The 21,621-nt window shown below is 48.7% G+C and overlaps 1 protein-coding gene across 3 annotated transcripts; it reads right to left on the bottom strand.

The window, feature by feature from the left end:
• Window positions 1–960: 960 nt before the first annotated feature.
• CHRNA2 (cholinergic receptor nicotinic alpha 2 subunit) lies at window positions 961–19,217 on the bottom strand. 3 transcript variants are annotated; one of them, XM_088837723.1, is made up of 7 exons: window positions 19,181–19,217; window positions 15,620–15,659; window positions 11,666–11,804; window positions 11,179–11,223; window positions 6,688–6,797; window positions 2,243–3,251; window positions 961–1,086 (listed from the first exon to the last, which is right to left on the bottom strand). In XM_088837723.1, exons 4-7 carry the CDS (start codon window positions 11,206–11,208, stop codon window positions 961–963), a joined length of 1,275 nt encoding a protein of 424 aa, XP_088693849.1. In that variant the 5' UTR covers window positions 11,209–11,223; window positions 11,666–11,804; window positions 15,620–15,659; window positions 19,181–19,217. The 3 variants fall into 3 exon arrangements, with proteins under 3 accessions (XP_088693849.1, XP_055283886.2, XP_088693850.1); XM_055427911.2 differs by lacking the exons at window positions 15,620–15,659; window positions 19,181–19,217 and adding an exon at window positions 13,032–13,104 and having other exon boundaries at window positions 11,666–11,817; XM_088837724.1 differs by lacking the exons at window positions 15,620–15,659; window positions 19,181–19,217 and having other exon boundaries at window positions 11,711–11,791.
• Between the last annotated feature and the right edge of the window lie 2,404 nt (window positions 19,218–21,621).

The following is a 21,621-nucleotide window of genomic DNA, read 5'->3' on the forward strand; positions in this document are numbered from 1 at the left end:
AAAGCCAAAAGAAGCCAGGGTTCAACCCCCAGGGTACATGATAAAGCCAGGGTGGTAGGGTCAGGTACCTGCGTGCTCCAGCCCTTCGCCCCGGTGCCTGACCCGAGGGCTGCTCTCTAGTGGGGACCCAGACAGCCCTTCCACTGCCACAAAGAAAAGCCAGTGCACCCTCCCAGCTGCCATCCACGTAACCAGGGCTCTGGGGGGCTAAAGAGGGGTCCCAGCTGCCTGAGCAGTGACTGCAGCTTTATTTGCTCTGTTTCCTCATTTGCAAGTTGGTTGGGAGATGGATTAACCAGAAGGAACATCTCTACATTAGGAGGTCAAGGCTGGGAGTATCTCTGAGTCAGGAGAGGTGGGAGGAGTGGTAGCGGGGCTGGGGCTGCATCCACAGAGCAGGAGGGGCAGAAACAAGAATGACCCCTGTGGGGGGAGGTCTTGGAAAGAACTGAGGCAGGTGGACTGGGCCTGGGGTGGCCAGTTTTCCCTGGAGTGTCAGAGAGAGCACGTGGAGGTGCGGAAAGGGTGGGCACATGAGCTACCTGTTCCCTGAGGCACCCTCTCCCCACACACCCCTCCTTTGATGTCTGAGCCTCCTCACATGGCCCCAACCCCATCCCCTGGGTCCCCCAACTTGGCCCTCCCATCCCTCTTGCATCCCAGGAGCATCTTATCACCACATCACCATCTTCACACTGTCCTCACCACATGGTAACCCTCTGCAAAGCAAGTTCCTCCTCGCCCAACTCCTAAAACCCAAACAGGGCTCTGTACCCAGCAGATTCTCAGCACATAGTATAAAAATGTCAAGTGAAGCATTCTAAGATGACTTCCACGTTGGGACTCCATGGAGAGACACCTGCAGTCGGATGGCATTGACCCCAAAGGCGAACTCCAGAGATGGCAGCCGGGAACGAAAGTCAGCCATGCCACCTCTGGGCCAGAGCAGGCGATGTGACATCAGATCATTCCAGCCAGGAAGGGAGGGAGGAAGAGTCCGACAGTCCCCAGGAAGCAAACGAGGATAAACAACCAGAGGAATATCCTATCAATGACCATGGCCACGTACCTCCAGTCTTCCTTCACCTGCAGGGGGAGATGGGTGTACGGTGAAAGGCGAGGTGACCCATCCACACGCAGCCCCTATGAGGATGGTGCTGGGGGCAGTGGCAACCCCACTGAGACCTTGGGAAGCTAAGGCAGTGGAATGGGCGGGGAAAACAGAGATGTCTCAAAACTCAAATAACCCTCACTTAGTGATTTCCATCCTATCCCACCCCTATGACAATAGCCCAGAGCCTTTCCATGGCTCAAGTTCCAGGTTATGGAAGTTAGAGGGAGACAGAAGGTTCTAGAATCACCCAGGGGTGTGACCCCTCCCTGGAGGAGGGTGATTTTCAGCACAACACTCAGAAGTTGCAAAACGGTGAAGACTTTGTCTCCCCCACAGTTGCCTCCCCAACCATTCACCTGGCCACTGGGAAAGTAGGTACGGGGGTGGCCCAGAGAAGGCTAGTAGGGGGTATATGCAGCGGGGTTGAGGGTTTCGTGGGATTGGGGCTCACAGCCCAGTCACGTGCCTCCAGATTAAATAATAATTAATTTTTCTTATCTACTCAACAAGGCCACCCAGTCATAACCTCCTGGACTTTCATCCTTCCCAAGGTTGGTGAGAAGAATTCTGTGACCCTAGGCAGTGGCCTTCTCACCTGATATGCAGAACACAGCAGGGGTGGGGTGGAGGGGAACCCACTTGGCCCAGCCAAGCTCTTCAGGGTTTGTGGGTGAATAGTGAAGTTGACAAAGTGCCCAGATCCCAGGACAAGGACAAGGAAGGGGAGCCCACCAGGACAAAGGAGCAGGCCGGTTTTGGGGGATCTCCCGATGAATTCCCTCCGCCCACCTCCGCTCACCCCCATTCCGCCCACCTATGGGCACTGGTGGGAAGCAGCTGGCGTGAGGATGGCGTGGGGGACCCCTCCTTCTCTGTCCTACTGCCTCCCAGTTAAGCTGAGCTGGGACAGCCTTTACTGCTGTTCTGCCAATAAATGTCATTAAGAGCTGCCAGCCAGCTGTTCTCCATCACAATGTTTTCCAGATTCCAAGGCCATGACTAAGGGAGTTGGTCCTTATGGAGGAGACCGGGTTGGTGCAAACTAACATCCTTGGGGGAAGGGGAGTGGTTCCATTCTAGGCTGGTAGAGTCACCCAGGGGAGGGACCCTCCCCTAGCCCCTACTCACCGAAGAATCAGCATCCTCAGCCCGCAGGTGATCAGCAATATAGTGCACACCCTCCAGGGCCTTCTGTACACGAGGGGACAGCAGGAGCCCGCCCTCCGGCACCTGAGCCTCTGCCTTGGGACCCGAGGCCCCTGGGTGCAGACCACTGTGAGTATAGACGCCCACGGAGGGGGACGAAGGACCCGCACACACCCATCTGCTTTCCTCCTCCTCCTCGTCTCTCTCCTCCACATCCACGTTGGTCTCCAGCCAGTGATAGGAGGGGCAGAGCTTCAGATCCGGAGTGTCTCGGAGCTCCAAGGGTGGCAAAGGCCGGCTTATCAGAAGCCACCGGGACACACAGCCCAGAAAGGCCACCCGCACCCAGTGGGGCATATTGTGGGTGCTGGCGGAGCGGTGGTGGACATTGAGCACGAAGACGGTGATGACAATGGACAGGGTGACGAAGATCATGGTGAAGAGCAGGTACTCGCTGATGAGCGGGATGACCAGCGAGGTGGACGGGATGATCTCGGTGATGAGCAGCAGGAAAACGGTGAGGGAGAGCAGCACGGAGATGCAGAGGGTGATCTTCTCGCCGCAGTCGGAGGGCAGGTAGAAGACGAGCACGGTGAGGCAGGAGATGAGCAGGCAGGGGATGATGAGGTTGATGGTGTAGAAGAGCGGCAGGCGCCGGATGATGAAGTAGTAGGTGACGTCGGCGTAGACCTCGGCGCAGCAGTCGTACTTCTTGGTGTTGTAGGTGCCCGTGGCGTTGACGATGGCCCACTCGCCGCTCTCCCAGTAATCCTTCAGGTCCACCGTCTGCTCCATCTGCACCAGGTCGATCTTGGCCTTGTCGTACGACCAGGAGCCAAACTTCATCTTGCAGTTCTGCTGGTCGAAGGGGAAGAAGGTGACGTCGATGCTGCAGGAGCTCTTGTAGATGGCGGGTGGTACCCAGTGTACTGTGCCCGAGGAGAAGAGGTGGGCCTTGGTCATGTGGGTCACCACGAACTCCCCGTCTGCACTGAGGAGAGGAGAGGCATTGGGCGGAGGGGAGTGCTGGGGCACCCCAGCTGCCCAACCCAGGCTACTCCAGATAACTACCAGCAGGGGCACCCCAATAGCACAGCCAGACGGCGCCGGGTTGTTGGGACTTGAAGAAGCAAGACTCTTCAGCACACAGACAGCTAGAGCTACCTGAGTTGTCTTTCAAACACCATCTTCTTAACTACAAAAGTAGGAATTTTGAAGAATATAGGAAAGCACCAAGAATTTTAAAAATATTCACTGTTGTTGATGATATATGTATACATATACATATATATATCACACATATTTGATCATCATCTAGACAACACATATTGAATTTTTATATATTTGTGATCATAAGGTATATACATAGTTTGATGGCCTGTTTGTATTCATTTAACATTTTAGGGTAATTGTGCTGCGACCCCATGGACTGGAGCCACCCAAGCTCCTCTGTCCATGGGATTTCCCGGACAAGATACTGGAGTGGGCTGCCATTTCCTTCTCCAGGGGATCTTCTCCAGGGGACTCAGGGATTGAACCCATTTCCTGTGCCTCTTGCATTGGCAGGCAGATTCTTCACCGCTGAGCCACCCTGGTTGTTTTTTATTATATCCCCCACCACCTGCCGCAGGTGGTGACGAAGCCCCTCTGCTGGAGGTCTTGTCTTTTCTACCTGGCATTTTAGTTTCTTCCTCAACAGAGACCTGATAATTTTGCTGGTGAAGAAGGAATCCATCCAGTTAACAGGCATATTTGAGTCAGCTGCCCCCACCAGGGCCACTGTAGGGGTTGTTGTGGGGGATGGAATGGGCGACTCAATGCCTGCCCCGAGGGAACCACGAGGAAAAGATGGGCCCGAACATCTACAGTCCAAGGGAGGCAGTTTGGTAACAGCATTAGGAGGCCAATCAGAGTGCTCCCCAAGAACTATTGGGGAGAACTCCCTTCCGGTGAGCATGGATGGATGGTAGGATCTGGCAGAAAGCTGGGGTGGAGAATGGACCAGCAGAGCTTCCGCGGAACAGGGAATGGAGGATGAAAGGCTATGGCTCAGACTATGCTTGGCTAGGGGAACTGCTGGACGGTGAGTTAGGGGCGGGGTGGGGCCTAGGTGGGGGTGGTGAGAGAGGAGGCCAGCAGCGTCCTGAGGCTACCCATCTAAGGGCCCATAAGGACGCTGGTGACACTGGAACAGCGGTGACCAGTCCTGTTGGGCTTCCTAGGCGCCTGAGTCCCTGACTGCCCCTGCAAAGTGGCGCAATGGACTCTTGGCCCCAGCCATACTTCCCTCCGCAGTTTCCACAGTCAATCCTAAAAGCAGGTGAACCAGAATACACAGGAAGAAACAATTCTTTCCCTTGCAGTAGTTCCAGGCTACAGATTGAAGCCAATTGGAAACCAGAATTTTGAAAAGGAGGTACAAACTGATTAGGGCAAAAGTTTCATTTTTGAAGACATCATACTGAATGACCACTAGATGGCACCATGGGCCCGTTTTGAGGAAAGAACCAAGCTGTTCCGGGTCTTAACCTGAAGTGGAGGGTTTGCCTGGAGGAAAGACCTTTCTTTAAATGTCTGTAAGAATTTGATTTGAACTTTTGTTCTATCAGAGGAATTTCCTGTTATAATCAGGTAACACTGGCCTTATTGGCAATCCTAAAACTCCAGGCCCTAGCTGATGTGAGGACTTTGCTCCTGCCCTCTGCCAGAAATTAGAAGCAGAAACTAGAGGGATCCTGAGTGAGGTGAGTGGTCTAACAGTGGCACTGTGAAACAGTGCGGATAATCCCTGCCAAATGTGTGTTTACAGAGATGGTTCAGATGAAAGGACTCTGGACCTAGTTGGGGCTGGGCAGTGTAAAGGGATCACTGTCATCTTCCTGACCTATCCAAGGACACCAAACTTCAGAATTGAATCTGTTTCCCTTTATTCTATTGTTTAAAAATAGCTTTTCCCAAATTTGGGTCAAACAAATTGGGAAATGCTGGACTCAGGGGGTGTCTTGTCTGTCCAACTTCTAACATTTAAAATGACATTTTCCAAAGGACTAGGGATGGGGTGCCAAAGGGGTTTTAATGACATACAACGTTATCTAGAATTATTTGACCATAAAACTATTTTTCATACCTAGTCATATCTCCAGGGACTAGTGCTTTCTGGAGCCCCACTTTAGAAAACATTTTTAGACAAATATCATGCCAAACGTCTCTTAATTTTCGGTTCTTGACTTCTAAATAAAGAATTACTAAGTTATGACCAACCTAGATAGCATATTAAAAACCAGAGATATTACTTTGCCAACAAAGGTCCGCCTAGTCAAGGCTATGGTTTTTCCAGTGGTCATGTATGGATGTGAGAGTTGGACTATAAAGAAAACTGAGCACCAAAGAATTGATGGTTTTGAACTGTGGTGTTGGAGATGACTCTTGAGAGTCCCTTCGATTGCAAGGAGATCCAACCAGTCCATCCTAAAGATCAGTCCTGGGTGTTCATTGGAAGGACTGATGCTAAAGCTGAAACTGCAATACTTTGGCCACTTCATGCGACGAGTTGACTCACTGGAAAAGACTCTGATGCTGGGAAGGGTTGGGAGCGGGAGGAGAAGGGGACGACCGAGAATGAGATGGCTGGATGGCATCACCGACTCTGTGGACATGAGTTTGAGTGAACTCCGGGAGTTGGTGATGGACAGGGAGGCCTGGCATGCTGTGATTCATGGGGTCGCAAAGAGTCAGTCACGACTGAGCGACTGAACTGAACTGAAACATAAATGAAGTTATAGTTCTTTATATCTTCAATTAAAAAAAAAAAAACCAACCTGGTCCTCTGGGGCTCTCTTTAGATTCCCCTGTCTTTTGTTTTGGGGCTTCTTTGGGGGCTCAGATAGCAAAGAATCTGCCTGCTAATGCAGGAGACCCAGTGAGCCTGGGTCAGGAAGATCCCCTGGAGAACTTCTAGTCCTCACATTCAAGGACTGGTCTTTTTTGGTTCTGAATACAAGGCAACTATAAATAACATTTTTAAATGTCACTTTCGCTCCCTTCAAAGGTGCCACCGGGAAATGCTGCTTACCTGTTCCAACAATCATGCCATCCTGCAAAACTCCAACACTTAGACATTGTTTTCAGAGCCTGCATCAACCGCATTTTTAAAAAAATATTCAGTGTTGGTAAATCTGTGTCCCACTAGCAGAGCGCAGGCACGGATGTACAGTAGGTGCTCAGTAAACTTGGGGTGTATGAGTGAAAGCATGAAATGAAAGAAGAGAATCAAGAGACAAGGTGGAGCGTCGAGCAAAGCAGGAGTTTGAGAGGAAGGCAACGTCGCTGGGCCACGAGGGGGCGCGCCTCCCAAGGGCAACGCAGCCCAGCATCAAGTTACCCGCCCCTCGCAGGCACGGTGTCCCAGGACCCCAGCCGCTGCCTACTTGTTGTAGAGGACTATGTCTGGGATCCAGATCATCTCCGAAGGGACGCGGAGGGATGTGATGTTGCCGAAATCGACCGGGTTCCAACGCAGCTTGTAGTCGCTCCACTCCTGTGCGTGGGAAAGGGAGTCCCGTAAGCGGCCCGGCCAGGGGAGGGGGCCTGGGAAAACCTCGGGCAGTTTAGGGACGCCCCGCAGCCGGTTACAGAGCATCTGGAGCTCCTCACCCGCTCCTGCAGCATAGTAAGGGCCACGATGCCCCAAAAGGGCCCTGAGATGGGAAAGGGGAGTTCAGTCTAAGATGACCAAGCTCTCGGTTTGCCCCAACTCTAGTGCTCAAAGTCCGGGTCACATCTGACCATGGGTCACCCTACTCCCGCCTTTGTTATGCTGGTCCCTAGCTGGACGACCCCCGCAAGCAACCTCACTCATTTATAGTAACATTTCTTTTTTTCAGTGCATCACAGTTTACAAAGGTTTTTCACACCCTCTGTCTAGAAAGAACCTCAATGGGAAGAGCTGGGCAAAGAGGGCAGAGCAGGTAGAAGTATGGCCCCATCTAACAGATAAGGAAACTGAGGACCAGATAGGTAAAAACACATCAGAGTTACACAGCTGAGAAAGGAGAGTCAGCCAGTGACTTTCCAACTGTGCTCCAGAGCGCCCCCTAGTAGTCCTGATTCCACTGGCTGGTTCAAGTGAATCTGTTTTTCAAGTGAAGCTTGGAGATTTATGCCGTCAACAACGGCGGCGCTAGGGCTTGAACCCAAGTCTCCGAGTCGTCAAACTTGCCCTAATTCTAGGGGCCATTTTCCTTTTGTGCATTTGCAAAATTGATGCTTTTGAACTGTGGTGCTGGAGAAGACTCTTGAGAGTCCCTTGGACTGCAAGGAGATCCAACCAGTCCATTCTAAAGGACATCGATCCTGGGTGTTCATTGGAAGGACTGATGCTAAAGCTGAAACTGCAATACTTTGGCCACCTCATGCGACGAGTTGACTCACTGGAAAAGAGTCTGATGCTGGGAGGGATTGGGGGTGGGAAGAGACGGGGACAACAGAGAATGAGATGGCTGGATGGCATCACCGACTAGATGGACATGAGTTTGAGTGAACTCCGGGAGTTAGTGATGGACAGGGAGGCCTGGAGTGCTGTGATTCATGGGGTCGCAAAGAGTCGGACACGACTGAGCGACTGAACTGAACTGAACTGAGTGCAGTGGTGCGCTTTTGAAAAGGCTCCCGTGCATGGTAACCTTTCCCCTCTAAGGATAGCTGTGAATCATTTACACAAACTCATCAACTGGGTAGTGGTCCAAGAAGGAAAACAGGAGGCTTTGCAGGAGGCAGGCACATGGGAGGGAAAGCGTTGATCCTGCTCAATGCTTCCCAGACTTCAAGCACTCAAGCCCCAACTTCATAAGTTTTGCCCATATATGTGCTCCACCTTAGCGGTGTGTTAGCATTTACTTTGCTTTAGTATTAAGCATTTACTTAGTATTTTCCTTTAAACTGATTCACTAGTTTTAAGTTTACATAAATTTTTGAATTTTACATCACTGAAGCAGCTGGAAAACCCACATCATTTGAAGTCATCTACTAAAATATAAATGTATGACTTTTTTTAAAGAGATTTTGGAGCCAACTAAAATCATCTCAAGAAACTGCCATTGGTAGCAAACCATGCTTGGGAAGACATTGGCTTAGCAGTGGTGCTAATTACTTGTGTGTAGGTGAAAGCTTTGGAGAAGGAAAAGGCAACCCACTCCAGTACTCTTGCTTGGAAAATCCCATGGATGGAAAAGCCTGGTAGGCTACAGTCCTTGGGGTCTCAAAGAGTCGGACATGACTGAGCGACTTCACTTTTACTTTCAGATGAAAGCTTAGAAAGAGAAGCCAGATTGCAAATAGGAAAGATAAAAATGTTCCTAAAATTGTCATGATTTTTCAGGATATTGAGGAACCATTTTGAAAGGGATTGGTCTTTATAAATATTTGCTTTTCCCCCAGTCCACTGTGTGTCAAGTTTTCAGATTTGACCAAGAGTTGAGGGGCATCCACACCAAGTTGGGTTAAATTAATTGGCAAATAGATTATGGTACCCCCATTGTACAGATGAGAAAACTGAGGCCCTGAGACTAACTTGCATGGTATCACAGGCTGGTCAGAGGTGGTGCTGTTGGCCTGACTCCTGCTGCAGTGCTTCTTTCTCTCTTTACTACCCCAGTCCCTGAAGCCAAGTTAACTGGCCCACAGGGACAATTGCAGTCACCCAGGTTCAAGGTCTGATCTTTGCACTGCTGTGGCTTCCCAAGTCCCTTCATGGCTCTGCATCTCAACTGTAAAGAGGAACCTCATGGCCCCCACAGTTCCCCACAGGCCCCCACAAAGGTCAATAGCATCAGAGGGGTCTGATCCATGCCATCCATCTAAACATCCAGTTGTAAAGCCTGAATGGCCAGCAGACAGCCCCACACCATCTACAGCCTATGGAGCAGGAATGGCGCACCTGACACTGACAGAGTATCCCTGGTGGTCCAGTGGTTAAGAATCTGGCTTGCTACTGCATAGCACAAAGAACTATAGTCAATATCTTATAATACCCTATAGTGGGAAATAATTTCAAAAATCATATATGTGTATATGTATAACTGAACCACACAAAAAAGAAACCTACTTTTTAAATTTAGTTATGTTTATCTTTTTGCCAGTTTTTCTAAATGTTCTGTGGACATCTAATAACAGCATATGAGATACAAAAGTTTAAATATATTTGTGTAGGATATAAGATTTATACAAATTAATATAAATGGAAATCTATCATATTTAAATTGTTAATAACATCATTTAAGATGCTCCTATTCTTATTTTTTCTGCACTTGATAAAATATTCTCAGAGAGATGTTAACACGTAAAAATATTATATAATTTTATTATATATATAAACATTATATATTTTTTCTTTTCCCTTATATTTCTTCTGATTTTGCTTTATATATGTTAGCATCTTTATTGCTAAGTGTCTAATGGTTTATGATGTCTATCTTCTTTGTGCATTGTACCTTTTTTCATTAAAAATATTCATCTTTGTTTCATTTAAAAATAAATTAATTTTTTAAAAAAAGAATCTGGCTTGCAATGCAGGGGATACAGGTTGGACCCCTGGTCTGGGAAGATCCCACATGCTGGCGAGCAACTAAGCCCATGTACCACAACTATTGAACCCATGTGCAGCAACTACTAACGCCTGAGTGCTCACCATACTCTGCAACAAGAGAAGCCACCACAATGAGAAGCACGCACCCTGCAACTAGAGAAAGTCCATGCTCAGCAACAAAGACCCAGCGCAGCCAAAATAAAAAATAAATATATATATTTTAAAATGACGCCAACAGAAATGTCCATCAAAATTCTGATGGTTATAGTTTTCAAAGTGCCAGCCTCTGAGATGGGGAGGGTTAGGTTGCCAGTGGGTTGGGGAGAAGACGCCATGGGAGGGACGTAGGCAAAGGGCTGGGCCCTCTTTCTTGTCTTCTCCCATCTCCACTTCAGGGTCTGGGGAAGGGTGAGCACAAGGAGGGCAAGGGAGAGAAATCTAAAAAGCCCGCGCACCCGAGTTCTGCCCTTGTGAGTGGCACATCAAAAAGGGCCACTCACCCATTACCAGAACTGATGCTGAGCCAGTTTCTGGTTAAGACGCAGCAACTACATTTCCAGTCTCTTTGGACCCTTTCTCTGGGGTCCCTGGGCCATCAGGTGAGGAGTCCAGCTACTCTTCTGGAGAGAACAGATCGAGAGACCCTGAAAGTGCCTGGAGGAGAAGGCATGGCTGGGCCTGGCTTCCAGAATCTTTCAGAGTCTTCCAGACACCCATGCTGAGGGATGGACACGTGAGTGAAACCACCTTGGACCCTCCAGCCACCAGCCAAGTGCCACCAGGAGTCTCCAAGCAAAACACTAAAATGCCTGGCCATAAAATCTCTTGATACAATAAGCTATCTGTTGCTTTAAGCCGATGAGGTTTGGGGAAGCCTGTTAGGCAGTGTAGACACAGAACACTCAGTGTCCTCCAGTAGAAGGAGCCTGGGATACGGAGTGGGACACACCTGGCCCTCTCTTCTAGCCAAGATGCACTCTGCTTCTCTTTCCCTCGGCTGTAAAGCGGACAGAACAAAACTCCCCGTGTTTTCAGCGACAGTTTAGTGAGCTGACCTGCAGATGTAGCAGGGATGTAGGCAATGTCCACTCCCGGAAAGGGAACCACGTGGCTCTTGTGGGTGGAGTCTCTATACGGGGCTCAGAGACTGGCCATAGGAGCACAGCCCCTCGCGAGAAGCAGCCTGCAATCGGCTGGCTTTGGAAGGGTCCTGAGTGGCAAGTCTCAGGCAAAAGGTGAGTTTAGAATCATGCTGCTGGTGAAAGAGTCCTGGGAGGGTCTGGGGTTCATGAGTTCCCACCCTGCTCCTGCCTTGCGCCAGGGTAGGGACACTCACCTGCTTTAGCCAGACGTTGGTAGTCATCATTTGGTTCTTTTCATCCTGACCAGTAGCGGAAGAGAAAGCAGTTAGACTGAGGAGAGAGTCCCAGAAAACAGGGCAGAGTGGGAGGAGCAGATTCAGGATCCCACTCACCAAAGAAGCTTTGACATGACACCACAAGTCCAGCCCGCCCTCCACCCCTCCTGATACTGCCCTTCTCACTCAGATTCTTCAGGATCACACAGCCCTCTGGGTCCTCTGGGCTTACGTCAGGTAACACAAGTAGGGCATTTAGAAAACCCACTGCTGCCAATCAACACCCTCCCTGGAGGGGCTCCAGAGCTGAGAGTGGGAGGGAGACTGAACACCTGTGACACTAAAGGGTGATGCTCTGACTGAGGTGGGCCGGGAGGGCTGGAGATGGGGAGGAGCAGAGGAGCCCTGGAAAGGGGTCTGTGTCCAGGGCTGACCCCAAGGGGGAAGGATGTTAGGACAGACACACCACATCGATGAGCTGGGCAATGGACAGCCCAAAGCGCACGATCACCACGTCCGAGGTGTTGGGCACCGGTCTCGCCCAGCGGTTGTAGCCCCTAAAGAGGTGTTTGAAGAGGCGGTCCTCAGCTTGGGTGTGGGGGGCCCTCTTCGAGGATACTGTTGGACAGGAGGGGAAATGGGGGTTTCCAGGAGTCCGTGGTGCTAGGCGCTTGGCTCCCTCTCCCATCCAACCAGAGCCACTCAGCCTCACTGAACCTTAGTTTCTTTATCTGCAAAATGGGCACACTAATCCAGTACCTATGTCAAAACACTGCTGAGAATGAAATATAATAATGTCTGTTCGAGCTTACAAAGCAACCCATCAGTGCATAGTCGGCACTCAAGCAATATCAGTTACTCTGTGACTACTGGATAAGGACTGATGCTGAAGCTGAAGCTGCAGTACTTTGGCCATCTGATGCAAAGAGCTGAGTCATTGGAAAAGACCCTGATGTTGGAAAAGATTGAAGGCAGGAGGAGAAGGGGGCAGCAGAGCATGAGATGATTGAATGGCATCATCGAGTCAATGGACATGAGTTTGAGCAAACTCCAGGAAATGGTGAAGGACAGGCAAGCCTGGCGTGCCAAAGTCCATGAGGTCACAAAGAGTCGGACACAACTTAGCAACTGAACAGCAACAACAATGGATAAAGGGTGAAAACAAGTGCTCAGAGAGGTGCAGAGCAGTGGGAAGAAGTCAGACAGAGGGAAAAGATTAAGCCTGAAACTGAGGAGACCCAAGGGACCGCAAACTGTGAGAGGCATCTGATCGTGTGGGGTGAGCTGGCCCCGGGAATTTTCACTCCCATTCTCTTATAAGGAATCTCTAATGCTAACCATGAAGTTCTCTGCCACTTGGAGAATCTCCCGTTTTTCCTCAAACCACTGGTATCTGCTCCTTCTCATTAGCTAGGCAAAATGTCCCCAGATTATCTGATGGAATCACCCTTGTCTGGTTTCACCCTGTTCTGCAAACAGCTTCACCTCTTCAGGGTTCTCCTGCCTGAGCAGGTCTAGAACCACCGCTCTAAAACCCATAACATCGATAGCGGCTGCCATGTATGTATCTCAGGTGCTAGTCACTAGCCTTCATTCCTGGTCATGCCCAAGAGCCCTGGGAGGGTCACAGCACAGTTAGCGTTTTGCAGATGGGGAGAACTGGGCTTGGGAGGTTCAGATGCTGCAGCGAGCGCCCCCTACCTTCCCGAGATGGAACAGCTACACCCCCTGAGGCTCTGGCGGGTCACCACCAACCCACTTGCAGCAGTTTCAACCCGAGGCATGTGCGCTTGCATGTGTGACAGGATGCCCTGGGGACCGCCCCTGCTCACCTGCCGGGATCAGAAGAAGCCACCAGAGCCCGAGCTTTGTCTTGAACGGGAGCACAAGACGGGAGGGACCCATGGCTTCAGAGGAGGGGTCTGGCTGCTGTTGGACATCAGAAGGAAGGCCGGCTTGGGCTTGGCTGTCGGTTGAAGCTGGTACCACTCTGCCAGCAGGGCCTGGGGATCTAGCAAGGCAGAACTCCCTGGGGGATTCCAAGGGGGTTCCCTCTCACCTCAGAACCTGAGTGAGCCCAGCAAAGTGTTCTTAGGGTGATGCCTCCTTGACACAAGAAGGCATCACCCCCAGTGCCTCACACCTTTGACCTCATTTGGACCTCCCATCAATCCTAGGAAGGTATGGGGAAGGGGATAGCATTATCCTTTTTATTTAAATTAAAAATACTGACGATCAGAAAAATTGACTGATTTGCCCAAGGCCACATAATTATTGATGCTTTTGAATTGTGGTGCTGGAGAAGACTCTTAAGAGTTCCTTGGACTGCAAGGAGATCAAATCAGTCTGTCTTAAAGGAAATAAGCTCTAAATATTCACTGAAAGGACTGATGTTGAAGCTGAAGCTCCAATACTTTGGCCACCTGAGGCGAAGAGCTGTCTCACTGGAAAAGACCCTGATGCTGGAAAAGACTGAAGCAAAAGGAGAAGTAGGCGGGAGAGGGTGAGATGGTTAGATAGCATCTCTGACTCGATGGACATGAATTTGAGCAAATTCTGGGAGATAGTAGAGCACAGGGAAGCCTGGTGTGCTGCAGTTCATGGGGTCGCCAAGAGTCAGACACAACTTAGCAACTGAACAACAACACAGTTAACACATGATGATGTTGGAATTCAAGCTCATGTCTCGGCTTCTCAACTATAACATGTTCTAGTGCTACTCAGTGGTGGCAACTAGAAAGATAATTTTGTATGGGAGGCTCGGCCAGTACTGGCCTGTGTTTTGTAGGTTGTGACTGTCATTGCTCTGCCACAATCACAACTAAGGTCTGTGACAGACAGGTGGTGACAAGGCCCAGGGGCCCCACACCAAAGCCAGTCTCACCTAGATCCAAAGTTCTAGGAGGTTCCTCCGTGCACAGCTTCACTCCCTTCTCCTTCCAACCAGTATCATGGTTGCAGATCCCAAGACTATAATCTGTTTCACCTTCCAACCAAGGGCACTAAATAAAAGCATGTTTTTTCCCCACTCGTAAGAATAGGGGAAAAGAAGTAGAAATCAAGGCATGCTGAACTTGCATCATATAAAGATTCAATCAGAGACATCCGAGACCGTCAGAAGAAGGTGCAGAGGAGAGTCAGTCGACTCCGGTGGACATATTCCTGCAAGAAGACTCGCACTTCATATCCTGTAATTAGTCCACTATGATAATTTAATTGTCACTGGAAACCAAAGGAGAAACTGTTCCAGGTAATTAGCAGTAATTAGAGTAAACATCCACCTCCTGTTAGAAAGATATGAAAAGAGAAAGAGCCCCAAACCCTTTAATCTTCTACATGCCTGGATTGGCAGGTTAGGGGGGCGGTGCCTGCAGGGTGATGACTCTATTTGTAAAATGGGTCTGGATGAATGGGGTGCACAGGAAAGCTACACAAAATGTATTGCATATATAAAGGACTCAAGGCTTCCGTGTGGCTCAGATGGTAAAGAATTTGCCTGCACTGCAGGAGACCTGAATTCGATCCCTGGGTTGGAAAGATCCCCTGGAGAAGGGAATGGCTACCCACTTCAGTATCTTTGCCCAGAGAACTCCATGGACAGAGGAGACTGGCAGACTACTGTCTATGGGGGTTGCAAAGAGTCAGACATGATGGAGTGACTAACCCTTTCACTTTCATTTCAAAGGGCTCAGACATGCTCACTGGGCTTGCATTGCCGTGACTAGAGCTCCCCAGACCCCAACCCAAGTCAGCCTCTCTTGCCCACGTCCTAAGCCCTGATTCCACTGAAGTTGAGGTGGTAGCTGGTTTTCAACTTCTCAGACTGTTCTGCTCTTTTCACAAGGCTCACCTTCTCCATAAAATGTGCTTGCATCTCACCGAGCCCCTGTCCATTACCCGGCACATGCCCAGGCACGGGAGTCATTGCTCTCCTGTAACTGTCAATACCCCAGAGAAAGTTCCTTGGTTAGAGGAAATAATAGTGTTTCTTCTTCCAAATCACTTCATCAGAACTGCTTAGACAGTGATAGAGAGAGCCTATTTCTAGCTTTCTTATGATCGGCTCAATACATTGATTGGTCACAGAAGCTGAACCTCTCAAGGTTGGATGGAATCTTAAAGGTCATCTGGATTACCACACCAGCTGGTCATTTTCCTGGTCATTTTCTTCTACAAATTCCAGCCTCAGGGGGCGGGGGGGAACAGCAATGATAGAACTTGCTACCCTCCAAGTCAGTGAATACCATGGAGGTCTGTTAGCCTTTATCCAAGGATATGGAATACTGAATGAATAAATAAATGACAAAAGAGGAATACTGATATTAAAGACATAGAAGCAGATTCAGTAAAGTAAAGCCAATAATGCCTGAGATGGAGCTACCTTCACAGTGAGAGAAGGTGACTGTCACTGGACTTGTACAGCCCCAGAAGGGACAACCAAAAAACTAAAATTTTTCTAGAGGCAGGCGTCTTCCAGCAGTCTGACATACACCCTCCCCCCAAGTACCCAGAAGCTGCTAATCCTCTCATATTCCTTTGAATCACCCACTTAATGTCCGCATACCCACCAAATCACCAACACAAGCCGGGGTGGGGGGCACCTTTCTTACCTGTGATCACAGAAAACAAGCCATTCAACAAATCAGCCCAGTTTAGAGGTCCTGATCAGCTGGAAAAAGTTCCCCCTCCACCCCAAGAATAGAAAAGCAGGCACAAACCAAGGCTGGGTGACTTCTCTTCCTGGTCAGACAGATGCTGGGGCAGGACTCGCCTTGGTGCATGAGAGAGGTCTGACTCTGACAGGCAGGTTGTCTTCCTGGGGAGGGCTGAGCAAGTTCTGAAATCAGGCTGCTGTTTCCAGGCTGTCATCTCTGGAGGCAGAGAAGCTGCACATTTAAGTCCTACAGAAGAGCCTGGCATGGAGGCTTCTGCAGGTAAGAATCAGGCAGGTCCAGGGGAGGGATCGCCAGCTTGGCAAGCACACAGATTCATGCTCGTATTCTGTCTCTCTCTCTCTTATACACACACACACACACACACACACACTGTGGGAGGAGGAGGAGCCTCTGACTTTCCAGTCCGTGTCCAGTGGGGACCGACAGCAGATTGCTCAACCTCTGCGTGGTTACCAGGACGCTTCGTTCTTTGCTCTGAAGGATTCTGTGCTCCAGGATCACTTCCTGGGCCCTGACCCTCACCCATTAGATGGGGGACCTCCTGGGTCCATCTGTCGATAGAGCAGTGCAGTTTTAAGTAAAGCAGGACCACGGAGAGAGCTGCAGGTCAGCAACCTGCCATCCTCTCCATTCCCTCCCCCCTCTAGAAACCCCCCCCTCGCCTCCTCCCCGCATCCAGCCTCCTGCAGGACCCCGGGGTCACTCATGCTGAGACCTGGTTTGGCTACAGCTTTCCTGTCTCCTCCTCAGCCCCCTTGCCAGTGACCTTGCCTTCAATTTCGCAGACAAGTAAGGTCACCTGACTTCAAACCAGAAACTGACCCCTTGCCTCCTTCTGGACCACATCAAACCAGGACTCCTGTTCCTCCTGCCATGTATGGTATACGGTGGAGCTTGGCCCTGGGGTTCTGACAGCGACTCCATCCATCAAACGTCCCCAGGCTTCCTCATCTCTTCCTCTCGTCCTTGTTCCTGCCCCTCAGCCCATAAGGAAGTTCATCCTCCATTCTAAATACACCCTTTGGGGTCTCCTCCCTGCTGTCTCATCTCCCACATATTGTTGAAAGCCAACGACCCAGGACATGACTGCCAAGGTTTAGCTTCTGGTTCTGCTCCCTAAAAGCTGTATGGTTTTGGACAGGTCTCTAGTAGAGCTTTCTGTGCCTCGGTTTCCTCATGTGTGAGAGGAGGATGTGAATACTGGTTCCACTGAATAAGCGTGTAATGATGAGTAAAAGAGTTAGCATAAATAAAGGGCTTAGAAAATGGAAATTGTACATGATACATATATGTAGGTATGGAAATATACATGTGATACATGTGTGTGATATATACAAATATGGGAGCCCTAGTGACTTAGTGGTAAAGAATCTGCTTGCAATGCAGGGGATATGGGCTCAATCCCTGGCTTGGAAAGATCCCCTGGTGGAGGGCATTGCAACCCACTCCAGTCTTCTTACCTGGAGAATCACATGGACAGAGGAGCCTGGTGGGCTACAGTCCATGGGGTCGCAAAGAGTTGGACACGACTGAAATGACTAAGCACTCACGCACACACATATGCAAATATGATATATAAGAGTATATATTTACATATGTGTAGACGATAGATCATCTTTTGACAAAAAGATAATAACCCATAAAATACAAAAAATTTAACCACCCATATTCCCACTATCCAGAATTAATAAATGTTAATATTTTACCCTATGTACTTTCATATTTATATATATGGATATTTCTGTGTGCATAGAGTTAAAGTATTAAAGACATAAAGAGAGAAAGATAGAAGTAAGGAAAGAAAGGGGAAAATAATCATTGATTGTATCAATCAGGGTTTTTGGTTTGAGCAACAAAAAAATCTATTGATTAAGCAGAAAGCAATTTTATTAAAGGGCAACAAGAAGTTCACGGGTGCACTTACAAAGCGAGAGAACCCCGTTGGGGCACAGGTGAGAGCCAGGGAAATGCCTGTTGGACTAGAGCCCAAGTCACAGGCCACCCCCTGCACAGTAGGCCCTGCTGCCACAGAACTGGATGTGAAGGCTTGCACCGTCTGTCACTGGTTCTGTGTCACCGCTGTCCCTGGAAACCAGCCACTCCTGCTGCTGCCAGAATTGCTTCTCCTCTCTCCCTGCTTCTCTGTGTCACTGGCTCCCAAGACAAAGGTCAAAACAGATGCATCTGATTAATCTTGTGCTGGTCAACTCTCTGTATGAAGCCTGAGGAAGCAGGAATCTGGTGTTCTGAGCTTCTGTGTGGAAGGTGGCCTCTGTCTCCTTCAAGGGGGGAACTTTCACAGAATGCAGTACCCTTCTAGTTGCAAACTTTCAAAGATGAGAACATGCATCTGGTTCCTGCAAGGAACCAGAACCTATGCCATCAACGTCAGGTGTGAGTGAAATCACAGCTTGCCCTCGGTCTTCTATGGCTGATGATCCTTCATCTCTACCATCTACCACCTCCTCTCCCGCCTCCAGTCAGCAACTCTTCTTGCCTGTTCACTTGATGCCAGCCTCTGTATGCCAGCTGTCGTACTGGACTACTGTACTTTTCAAGGTACTGTTCTGATTAAAAATGATTAAATGATTAATGATTTAAATCTTTAATGATGTGAAAAGTATTATAAACCTATTACAGTACAGTACTATATAGCCAATTGTGTTAGCTGAGTACTCAGGCTAACTTGTTGGATTTACAAACAAATCAGACTTACGAATGCACTTTCAGAACAGAACTCATTTGTATGTAGGGGACTTAATGTATTAGAAAGCAATTTAAATGCTGGGAAGCTCCCCCAACGCACTTTGTAAGAGTTGACACACCCAAGTTTCTTCCGTAATTACACTTTGAAAAAATGCATACATCTACATATCCTGTTCTAAAATGTATACTCAGAATTTGTTTTAATCAGGTATGCTGAGACAGGCAGACATGTGATTGATTTCATGGAGGAAGAAGTTTATATGCACAGATCCGCAGAAGCAGGAATCATAGCATGTAATGTAGGGCCACTTGGGGAAGCACTTGGGCCAGACAGGGCAGAAAGGGCAGTGGAGAAAGCATGTCCCAGAGTGCGTACTGGAGTTTCTGTAGGGAACACAAAGCAGGACAGGGTAAGCAGCCTAGGATTGGAGGTTTGGGGTGTGACTGCATCTCCTCCCAGGTTTGTCCTGCCTGCTGGGGCATGTGGGAACCCGACCCTTGTTCAAGTCTAGAGGCAGTGAGAGGTGGTTAGGAGAGGGAAGAAAGCTGTCTTGTCTGGTCCATGATAAACCTTTCAGGTGAAGAAGGGAAGGGAGTCAGGGGAATGAGTGAAATAGGTAAACTAAGAGGTATAACTCCCAGTTACAAGATAAATGAGTCAGGGAAATGGAATATACAGTGGGGAACAGGGTCAATAATACTGTGATAATTTGGTAGAGTGACAGATGTAACTAGACTGTGGTGATCCCTTTGTAGTACATAGAAATATCCAATCACTGTGTTGTACAGATGGAATTAACAGGGTGTTGTAGGTCAATTATACTTCAATTAAAAAATTTTTAGATTAAAGAATAAAAATCCTTAGGTGACTTTGTTGCAAGAATTTTTGCTAAGGCAGAAACAAGCTCATCTGATAGAGGAAGAAAAATACATTTCCCTGACAAAGGAGGCTCCCTGGCATTTGTCCTGGGACCTTGCCCACTCCCCCACTATAGATGCTATAAATTAAATTGACGCCATAATCAGACAAATCACAGTATCTAAACCTGAGTTTGGACTTTAGCCCTCTGATCAGTTATCTAGGTACAGCCTCTCATTTCTAAATGTAGGTCTGACACATGTTTCTTCAAGCATTTCTCCTTTGAAGGGTGCACGATGCTAAGCATTCTCAGGAGAGAACATTGCAGGTGAAAGAGAGACAGGTTTCCTGCAATTTCCTGCACAGAAAGGGCTGGGGTGCAGCTTGTAGTCTCAGCATGGCAATCACTGCAGCTTTTTGAACATGAAAATCAGAGGCCTGTATGGCCTTCACACAGAGCTGTCTGTGGCCAGGCAGTCACATATGAGGAAGACCACAGAAGACAGAGTTTAGGGAGGAGGAGATCAGTTGAGATAACCAACAGGATGAATGTAGATGAAGAAGAGAAGAGGCCCAAGGACTGACTTTTAACTTAGAAATCAAAATGATGGGAAGGGGGCATTTCTCTGGTTGTCCAGTGGTTAAGACTTTACCTCCCAATGCAGAGTGTGTGGGTTGGATACCTAGTTTGGGAGCTAAGATCCCACAGGCCTCCTGGCTGAAAATAAATATATATATATACAAAACAGAATAACAAATTCAATAAAGAGTTTAAAAATGGTCCACATCAAAAAACAAAAATATTTTAAAAAGAAAGGAAAAAATTATAGGAAACCCGCAAAGAACACTGTAACTGATATTGCTTAAGGCGGAGGGCCTTGGGCCCTGCATCACCTCTGGCAGCTATGGACCCCAGATGCTGCTGTTGCCCTGGCACCGCCAACCAAAACCGTTTTCCTCTCTCCCTGTTCTTCTCACCAGCCCCTCTTGTAAAGTCTGGGCTGGGTGCCCCTGATTTGCTGGGCTAAACTCACTGACCTTCACCCCAGCTTCAAGGCAGGGATACGGGAAAGTGAGCACTTGGCAATTTTAGATTCTATGGTCAAGGTGGCTTTTCTAAGATTCATAAGGTGGCTACATCTGGAGTGTGTGCTAAGTAGCTTTAGTTGTGTCCAACTCTGTGAGACCTCATGGACTGAAGCCCACCAGGCTCCTCTGTCTGTGGAATTTCCCAGGCAAGAATACTGGAGTGGGCTGCATTTCCTCCTCCAGGGGATCTTCCCAACACAGGGATCAAACCCATATCTTTTATGTCTCTTCCATTGGCACTAGCGTCACCTGGGAAGTCCTAGCTACGACTTATGTGGATCTTATTTGCTACCATAGACATTTCTCTTGGTCTTATAAGAAAAAAGGGGCTTATTACAGGATACTGATAGCTCACAGACTCTCAGGGAGGATGAGAGAAGCAGGTGTGGAAACCACACAGCCAAGAACAATGTAGTGACAGCAAATCATGCCAGTACAATGTTAACAAGGCCACCACTGCACAGCAAGCACACCCAGGATTAGACTGGAGAAGCTCTGTCTCAGCTCCCCAGTGAATCTGAAGTGGGAGATAGATGGGCCCCTGGGCTGGACAGCTGGTATTTATCCAGTGGGGGAAAATTCAAGCTTTGTATTCACCCAGACACTCCAAGGACAGAATCTGAGCTCTGCTGAAGTGAAGGGATAAGATGACCACTCCTGAGGTCAGGAAAACTCCCCTACCCACACATACACAGGAAGGCTCCTTGGGGGTAAAAAAGGGAGGGGATGCCACCCCATAATAAGTGTGGACATGCACGCATAGTCCTCTGTGGTGGGATCCATCTTAACAAAAAGTTGCATATAGATGTTGGGGAGGATCCTAGGGAAAAAAATGAGATAATTGGCCAAAGGCAAAGAAAAACCAGGAAGGACTGTCCCATACAAGAGATTTAAATCAGGAGTTCACAGCCTCCGGGATCTAATGCTTGGCGATCTTGTTACTAAAAGGTATGTGGTGACCCTGGCTGCTTGCTGCTCAAAAGCCAATAAACAGGCCAGGTTGGTGGAAAGGAAAGTTTGTTTTATTTCAGATGGGTGAGAGTGGACACCTGTTTCAAGGCCAAGTCCCCCAACCCTACATGACAAGCAGGG

This window comes from Moschus berezovskii, chromosome 7, assembly GCF_049115385.1.
Source record: "Moschus berezovskii isolate FMDL1 chromosome 7, NW_MosBer_1.0, whole genome shotgun sequence".
NCBI lineage: Eukaryota > Metazoa > Chordata > Mammalia > Artiodactyla > Moschidae > Moschus > Moschus berezovskii.